Source organism: Macrobrachium nipponense, chromosome 26 (assembly GCF_015104395.2).
Source record: "Macrobrachium nipponense isolate FS-2020 chromosome 26, ASM1510439v2, whole genome shotgun sequence".
NCBI classification, from domain to species: Eukaryota; Metazoa; Arthropoda; class Malacostraca; order Decapoda; family Palaemonidae; genus Macrobrachium; species Macrobrachium nipponense.
Window position 1 is genome coordinate 72,487,216 of NC_087215.1, and position 9,887 is coordinate 72,497,102.

The 9,887-nt window shown below is 37.9% G+C and overlaps 1 protein-coding gene across 1 annotated transcript; it reads right to left on the minus strand.

The window, feature by feature from the left end:
• Window positions 1-844: 844 nt before the first annotated feature.
• On the minus strand, window positions 845-5,621 carry LOC135200406 (uncharacterized). Its single transcript, XM_064229036.1, is given in 5 exon segments — window positions 845-1,780; window positions 1,783-1,960; window positions 2,216-2,347; window positions 4,519-4,599; window positions 5,542-5,621. Coding segments are annotated over 5 exon segments (753 nt in total). The 5' UTR covers window positions 5,554-5,621; the 3' UTR covers window positions 845-1,430.
• Window positions 5,622-9,887: the final 4,266 nt, after the last annotated feature.

The window sequence follows — 9,887 nt, forward strand, 5'->3', positions numbered from 1 at the left end:
AAAGGACATTTGTAGCTCGAATAATTTATATGAATCACGGTGAAGTGATAATCATACATGCATATATATATATATATATATATATATATATATATATATATGATTAGATATACATATATATAGATATAGATATCTATATATATATATATATATCTATCTATAATAATTAGTATATATATAATTACGTGATAGTTATATATATATTATATATATTATATAATATAATATATATTAGTATATATTTATACATATACTTGCACGTTAGGACTGGACAAATCTGACTAAATAATAATTATTAATTCGTCTTTCGAGAAGCTTCGAAACTACTGCAGTACTTCAGTACATCAGCACACACAACGCAAAGAAAATGGTAACCACTCGTTTGGAAAACACTTCGCTCCCATATTTGAGGTCGTAGTAGAACGCGGTGAGGCTAATATACTTCTGAATTGAACTGCATATAGAATTTAGGCCACAGGCCAAGTACCGGGAAACCTATGAGGTCATTCAGCGCTGGGAAGGAGACTGAGAGTAGGTAGGTTTGAAAGGTGTAACAGGAGGAAGACCTACAACTGGTAGGACAAGGTTGAGTAAAGGAGAGGTGGAAGACCGGGAATATGAATGGAGTTACGATAAAAGGAGTGAAAGGGGTTGCAGCTATGGGCCAAAGAGACGCTGCAAAGAGCCTACATTAAGTAATACCTATAGTTCACCGCGTGAGGGGCACTGATGGCCCTAGCCCTCTACTAGGGTAGGCTAAATAAATTATATAGGTATTTTCTTCTTTTTTTTTATCAGGTGCGCGAGACGTCGTAACTAACGACAAAGGAAAGAAAAAATACAATTTTTTATCCTTAATGAATATAAAATTATTTACTTCATATTTTAATATTTTATATTTACAATTTTACGTAATCTCATCGCCTTCAGGAGGCGAGAAATAAAAAGATGAGATAATGAGATATTATTCATGCAAACATTCACCATTTTTTTTTTATAAAAAATATTTATAAATACTTCATATTGCATTCAGAAAAGAGAGGAGAAAGGAGTTATTTGCATAAGCTTTATACACGATGGGCGTCAGTCACTTCCGGGGGGAGTTGATGGCGGAGTCAGGAAACGTTTCTTTCGACTAGAAAATCCTGAAGATCTACGACTATAGCTTGACATTCGGTCGAATGCCTAGGGGTGGTTCTCTTCGGCCCAAAAGGGTCACTCGTGGAAAAAAACAAAAAAAACAGACGACTTCACAGTTGGTCTGAAGATCGGGTCTCGGACTTCGAGAACAGGACTTCACTGTGAAGATGCCTGCTCTGTGATCCCAAGTCTTGTTTTGGACTTCGAGAACGACATCTGGGCATCCGGTTACTACTATGGCTGTCAGTGAGGAGGGCTGCTGCCACTCTTGAATGTAACTCTGCTACAGTTTACTGAACGCGGGGTTGAGCTGCCTGCAGCTGCAGGATGTTGGCGTGGGCGCTGGCGAGGGCGCGATGAGCAGCAGACACTTCGGGAGTGAAGGCAGTTGGCTCTACCCTGCCGGCAACACCAGCTGGTACGGTGTGAGCCAGAGGTCCTGGGAACCTCTTGGGGTTGATCAGCTGACCGTGGGCGTTGTGGGTGGGGACGTTGGGGTCCACTGGCTGAGCGCTAGCCTGCACGAACTGGGGTTGTGGCTGAGCCTGTGGTTGGGGGGCGAAACTGTTCTGGACGTTGAAGGTGGGGAAAGAAGGGGCGCGTTGCTGGACTGGGGCGTGCTGCTGAACTGGGGCACGTCTTGGGGCTGCTGTGGGGGTGGGGCTGGGGTGGGGTTAGCGGCGTGGTGGCGGGCGAGGAGGCCTCCGATTTCGGCAGTGACGTCGAACTCCTGGTTGGCGGGGTGGGGTGGTGGTGGCTGGGAAGGCTGCTGGGGGGCGAAGCGGTGGGGAGAGGATGCGAACTGTTGCTGGGGAGCGAACTGATGTTCATGAAAGGAAAAGAAATCAATCAATCAATGAATAGGTTTAGAAGCACAAACAATAATCTTTAGCAGGCAGATTCATATAAAAAAAATATAAAGACTATTTATTAAGTTTGGGAAGACAAAAGTCTCTCTCTCTCTCTCTCTCTCTCTCTCTCTCTCTCTCTCTCTCTCTCTCTCTCTCTTCATATCAAATGCATGTAATGTTATTTAACTCTCTCTCTCTCTCTCTCTCTCTCTCTCTCTCTTTACCTGCTGGGACTGGGCGGGGGTTGGATCTGGGGCGGCGTCAGCCAGAGCCTTCAACTCAGCAAACTTGTTGAGGAATTGCTGTGTGGCATGAAGCACGTTGGTGTCCTGGGGGAGGTGGGGTTGACTGATTGCCTGTAGAAGAGAAAGAAAATCATTATTATTATTATTATTATTATTTTTTTATTATTATTATTATTATTATTATTATTATTATTATTATTATTATTATTATTATTATTATTATTATTATTATTATTATTATGTGACGAACCCTATCCTTATGGAACAAGTTCACCACAGGGGCCACTAACTTGAAATTCTTTGAACTTCTAAAGAATATTATTATTGCTATTATTATGAGGAACCCTATCCTTATGGAACAAGTCCACCACCACAGGGACCATTGACTTGAGAATATTATGGTGTTCATTAGCAAGTAAGAGACGGTAAAGGAAAATACAGAAAGAAGAGAAAAAGAAAAATGCACTGAAACAGATCAAAGGGGCCTTTACTGTATTATAATGACGAGCTGAGATCATACGTCATATCATGTCAGCTAAGGCCAAAGAATAGGCTCTGTACTAAAACATTGAAACTGATATAAAGTGACAATGCACAAAGAAGAAATTGGCCAGATCATCTCAACCAGCAATAAAATGAAAATGATTTAAATAAATGCAGAGTTGTTCGAGATATGCAAAGTGACACGGAGTGACCCGTCTCATTGTGTCACTTGGGGTTATATTGAAGAGAGTACTGAGACAAAACGACTAGCAATAATGAAAGGGGGCAAGATTCATAAACCCTTTGAATTCCCTCATAATCTCTTTGAATTCCCTCATAAACCCTTTGCGTTCACATGAAGAGGCACCACCATCACAGAGGCTGTCAGGAAAAGGTTAATGGTCATATGATGTACGTGTCGGCTTAACAGTCACAAGAAATGTCAAGGGGATCGACTACTTTACCAAGATTTTTGTTTGATATTTTCAGTGTGACTGACACATGTACCTTTTAAATGTAGTAATTTTCTTCTGAAGCCATTTTGAAATGATAATGACTAGAAGTACTCTATACGATTTTTTTTCAATATTTTCAGTGTACCTGACACAAAGGCCTCTTTTCCAGGCATTCTCTAATCTAGTAATAACTGGAATTGTTCGCCAAGAGAGTGAGAGATCCCTTAGAGCTTCATTTATACAATGCTTGAATACATAAATAAAACGCACAAATATCTCATCATTTGGATTTGAATTAGAAGGGAGATGCGGGTACTTTATATGATCTACCGTCAATTTCCAAGGAAATCTACATACAGGTAGCCTATGCAAAGCAGTTATTTTTTCCCCTCTCAAGGCCCTGTGGAGTCTAAATACCTTGAACTTCTTACGGACTTCAGATAAATCATTGAAAATCAAATTACCATAATTCAAATGTCAAATTCCCTACTCTTTTCTTACTTGAAATTGACTCGTATCTTAGTATTTTACTTACATTTTTATTCATTTATTTATTAATTTGTTAACTTATCTGCTTTTCTAGTAACGGGTCTCCCTTCTTTCTGTATTTCCCATTATCATCTGTTACCTCTTTCGAATGAACACCTTAATATTCTTTGGAAACTTAGAGAATTTCAAGTCAAGTGTCCCCTGTGGTGGCGGGCTTGTTCTATATGAATAGGGTTCATCTTCTAAATGACAATAAAGCATAAATAGATATAAAATCTTTAAAAATAGGAATACGTGAATGAAAAACCAAAATAAGACAATGAGCAATTACAAAGAGTCCCCTGATAATAAAAATTAGATGGAAAGAAAAAAACACGAAGGAAAAAAAAAAGGCCAGATATAAAACAAAGTTTCCAGATCACAAAAATAACAAGGAAAGGAAAAGAAATGCAAAAAAAGGCCAGATATATAAACAGTTTCCAGATCACAAAAATAACATGGAAAAGAAAAATTTGTAGGAAACAAAAAAAGGCCAGATGTATAACAAGAGTTTCCAGATCACAAAAATAACATGGAAAAAAAATGCAAAAAAAAGGCCAGATATATAAACAGAGCTTCCAGATCACAAAAATAACATGGAAAGAAAAAAAAATGCAAAAAAAAAAAAAAGGCCAATATATAAACAGAGCTTCCAGATCACAAAAATAACATGGAAAGAAAAAAAATGCGGGGGAAAAAATGCCACATTTATCAGATTTATAAACAAAGAGTTTCCAGGTCTTGAAAATGACATGGAAAGAAAACGAACTGAGAAAAAAAAAAAAAAAAAAAAAAAATGGGGCCTGACATATTTACCTGGAAGTGTTGGACCTCCCTCAGTGGCTGGGATTGGGAGAACTGGGCCACGGCCGCAGCCACCAGGCATGAGACTACCACCTGTAGGAGACGCAGAAGGGGCTTAGAAATATTTCGGGAATAGACATAAAAAATAGGAATTACTTTACATTATAGAATGGGAACAAACAACGTCAGGTACAGTTTAATGATTCATAGATTTATGTAAAAGTTCAGGTACATTAAATTGGATGTTTGATGCAACTTTGAAGTAAATTAAACTGAATGTGTGATGCCATATCAGATACTTTATAAAGAATAAGGGCTTTCATTCAACACAGATTTTTGTGATTAAGTAGTTTTGATGTACAATTTCGATTATGAATACGGTTATGGTTCAGCAGTTTTCTTGCATGAAATAAAATTTTTTGAAGGATTTTGAATAATAGGAATTACATATTCAAATATGATTAGTTAGGCGTTCAAAGTATTATATATTCTTTTGGTATAACATTTCATGATTCCTTAACAAAGAAAGTTTAATTTTCTTTAAAAAAAATTAGGAAAAACTCCAAAGCAATACTTTAACAAAATAAGTAATTAAAACTACACCCAGCTATTGCCTCATGTGGCTGTTTAGTTCTTTGTATCACAGTAATGTCATTTAAAGAAATACTTTATCTCTCTAGATTGTAATTTTCCATTTAGAGCTATAATTCAAAGAACTATCAAGGCATTCTGTTAAGTTTGCTTTTAACTGTTACGGATTGATAGAAGCGTATAGACGTTTACTCTGCACGAGGCAAAGGCTGTCAACGCTCCAAGCATAGCAGATGAATTTAGAAATATACTATAACAAAAATAAAAAAATTTGGGTATTGATGCAACTAATTCTTTGTAGCAGGGCGCAACAGCTATGAACTTTTCGAAACAAACATCGCAATGCCCAAGAACTATGAAAGGAAATGGATTATAGCAACGAGAAAAGAAGTGCAGTCCCGTGAATTCCCTTAGACCAGAACACACAGCACAGCTGTTACTTACGAATGTCCTCATTGTTGAGCTCCGCGACAAAACTGTACCACTCCATCGGCTCCGGCCGCCTATATATACACCGACTGAGTCAGTCCACCCGGCGTCCCTCAAGGTGCTAGGTCAGGACCTTTTCTGTTCCTCACTCACCCCCTCGCTGCTGCTGCTGCTGCTGCTGCTTGGTCAGTCGTTTCCCTCCTACTCCTACTCCTACTCCTCCCCCTCCTCCTACTGCTCCTCCCACTTCTCGACGTCTGGAACCCCTAGGACGTCTCAGTCTCCAGTATTTCTTCATATTTTGAACACTGGGGACCTGGACGAACTTCGAAGGTTTTGAGTGGAGAAACGATTAAGCGGAGTTATTCGAATTCCCGCGGACATTTCCGCTCCGAGCCGTATGAGCGGGTGGGGGCCGGGGTGGGGGGGGGGGGGGGGGAGGGGGGGGCGGTGTTGGCGAGGCGTGGTTACGATGGCCCCAACACCCGAAATGTCAATGCTAGCGAATACGGATATTAAGCTTCTTTCTCTCTCTCCCTCTCTTGTTTTAAAGGTTAGCTGAATGAATACAGATACTTAAAAAAAAAAAAAAGTGATGTCAAGTATAATTACAATGTATATATAATATATATATATATATATATATATATATATATATATATATATATATATATACATATATCATATATATATATATATATATGCATTCCTACATAATTACACATACATAATATATATATACATACGCATACTGACATATATATGTGTGCATATATATATGTGTAAGTATGCATATGCGTATATATACTTACACACACACATACATACATACATACATATATATATATATATATATATAATATATATATATATATATATATATATTACAGACGTGTCTCTATAAAATCTTCAGTCCTCCAAATATACAACAAAATATCCCAAACTGTTTGAAACGACGTACAGCCTAATACGAAAAGCGTTACTTAACAAGCCCAGCCCATCATTTTCGCTCTTTGATCTTAAATTTTATTAGAAAAAGAAAGAAACCAACAAAAAAAAAAAAGACTTCTGTTGGTTTCTCCTCAGTTCCAGCGAATTCAGACTCGCTTGGCGGCGTTTATAGTTAAAAAAAACCTTGTAATAAATAGAATGCTTGTGATAGGCATATCACATTGTGTACTTATCACCACAATGTTCTTACCAGATTTACTCCAGACAAAAGCAACAAGATACAAATCTGAGGAAAAGCGTCTTGAAATTGTCTTAAAAAAAAAAGGTTTTTGAGGTAACATATCATTTCGTTGTAAGGCACAGAATATATTAAACACTAACCGTAATGTTTTTATTTCAATTTACTGAAGACAAAAGCAACAAGCTACAAATCTGAGGAAAAGCGTCTTGAAATTGTCTTAAATAAAAAAGGTTTTTGAGGTAACATATCATTTCGTTGTAAGGCATAGAATATATGAAACACCAACAGAATAATTTTATTTCGATTTACTGAAGACAAAAGCATCAAGATACAGCTTTTGAGGGAATAAAACAACCATTATCTTGCAAAACGAGATTCGAGAAGCCGAATCGTGTTGTCGTCGACCACATAGAGACGACTGCAAGAATTTTAATTTTAATTTTTATTATTTTATTTTTTAATTGAGTCGATTATTTTCTTTGACCAAACCAAACAAGGAGATTCGAAGAGAAAAATTTTGAAACTTGAAAGAGTCTCGAGAGACAGCAAGCAGCTATTCCAACGCAGTGAAATTCCATCTGTCCGTACTTGTTTGTCTGTCACCTGGTAAATCTGCTTTTTCTAACCGTATGTCTGCCCGTAGCAAGAGCATTCACATTTATTATTTCCAATTGATTAAAATGAAGTACCTGAAACTAACAAAAATAATGCTTTTTTTTTTTCTCATGGACGCTAAACCATAGAAAGATGTCGGCATGAGAAATTCATTTTTATTTTTCCGTCTGTCCGCCCGAGCTTTTTGCTTTTATCTGTCCGCCCTCAGATCTTAAAACTCACTGAGGCTAGAGGGCCGCAATTTGGCATGTTGATCATCCATCCTCCAATCACCAACCATACCAAATTGCAGGCCTCTAGCCTCAGTAGTTTATATCTTATTTATGGTTAAATTTAGCCACAATCGTACTTCTGGCAGCGCTACAGGCACCACCAACATAGGCCACCACCGGACCGTGGCTAAGAGTTCCATGGGCCGTGGCTGAGGCCACCACCCGTCAGAAAACTCGATTGCGACATGGAAACTTCGGCGCATTTTCTACTTGTTTAATATTGTCTTTTTTTTTTTTTTTTTTTTTTTTACCAAACCAAAAGGTACAAAATGACCACCTTGACCTATCCCCAAGCAGTGAGAACCGTCATTCATCCAATAGCCCAGACATTTGAACTTTCAAGATTACCATCGATTGAATCGATTATATTATATGTTGGTCTCGCCCTAATCTGATGACCGAGCATAACTCGCGGCTGTTTGGCACATTAAATGCATTGGTCTTGGTGCAGGGGCGTTCCTCAGGGTATTAGTTCTGTATCATTAGCTTGTAGGCACAATAAACCTATTGATCTTAGAGCAAAGGCTTTCCTCAAGGTATGAGTTTCCTCCTCTCTTTTCGTGGCTATTAGCTGTTGTAATTCATACTCTGTTTTTTTCCATCTGTCCATCCGCCTGTGGTGTTTGCACATCGTAACACTGCGTCCCGGGCTTTGAATAATATCCTATTTCGAATATTAACGGTGTAATTCGCATTCAGTAAATTATTAAAACACTTTTCAGTTGCAAATGTACACCCAGATATCCTTTTATTTACCTAAAACGTACACATAGCGTAACTTTTTAAAGCCCGGGACGCAGTGTTACCATGCGAAAACACCAGAGGCGGATGGACAGATGGAAAAAAAACAGAGTATGGTTATGAAATGATCCCAGAGTTGCCCATTCATCAAGTATATGAACTGGGAGGAGTTAAATCGCTATATTTTTTTTTTCGTGGCTACTAGCTATTGTAAGTTACAAAATGATCACTGTGATATTTCAAAACTCTAATATTCTTATTTTTCTACAGTTAGCCATTCATCAAGTATACGATCCGGGAAAATAAATAAAATAAATAAAAAACAAAAGAAACGTGATTTCACCAAAGACAACAACTTAGGAGTTTCAGAAATATATTAGTTGAACTTAGATGATTTCTCACATTACATCTGCATTTGGTAGGAACGCAACTGTGATCCTAGTATATCAAATAGCTTAGAAGTTTCTGAAATATTTTGAAGCCTTATGGAAATGAGTTACCGCAGCGTAACCTAAATGGGTAGAAACCCAACGATTTCCAGGGCACGTTCAGACGTCTGAATATACATAAATGAAAAACTGACATTGAAAACTGAAGTACCACAAAAACGAACTCTGACAATTATTACGCAGCGTCATTCTCCTTGATGTCCACGCTATTTTCCATAACTGAACTTGGCTGACCTTGGTTACACTGTCACGGTTATCTGGCATTTGGTGTTCACTTTTGAATTACAGCTGTCTCGTCTTCCAGAACCATCCCCATTATGAGGATGAAAACATTACTCTCTGAAAATACAACGAAAGGGTAGTTTCAGCTATGCTACCTGCAGTTACGCTGAATGCGTGATTGCTGTGCCTAAAAGTTACCTAAGATCAATGGATTAAAAAAAAATGCTTAGAAGTTGGAGATACAGAAGTAATACCTTGAGGAAAACTTCTGTCCTAAGATCAATGGATTTAAAAGTTGATGGTACAGAACTAGTACCTTGAAGGACACCTTTACACTAAGATCAATGGATTTAATGCACCTAAAAGTTGATGGTACAGAACTAATACTCTGAGGAACACCTTTGCCCTAAGACCAATGGATTTATTGCACACATGTTCGTCCATTCAGTTTTCTTACTTTTTATGGGAAACTTTGCTTCTAATCTCTTTTGCATTATCATCTCTTTAAGGTTTGAATAAGATCACTTATTAGAAACTATTTACTTCAAGATCAACGCTTCATATCAAGTTCATCATTCATGTTTCATTGGTTGTTTTTTTTTTCTCATCATTCCTGAAATCGGATCCTTTGAATAATGGCAACTTTATCCCCAAAGTTCTCTGACTGAAGCGACGACACAGTTTCCGTTACCGAACGAAATCAGGGACCAGGAGAGAACGCTGGCGAGAGAGAACACGAACGAGATCACCGTTACTTCACACGATTACTTCGAAATCAATCATGCATGCAATTCGTGACTTGTGGAGAGAGACACTGGATCACATTCTTTATGTTTTCATCCAACGAACATCAGACTGGTTCGGGTCGGT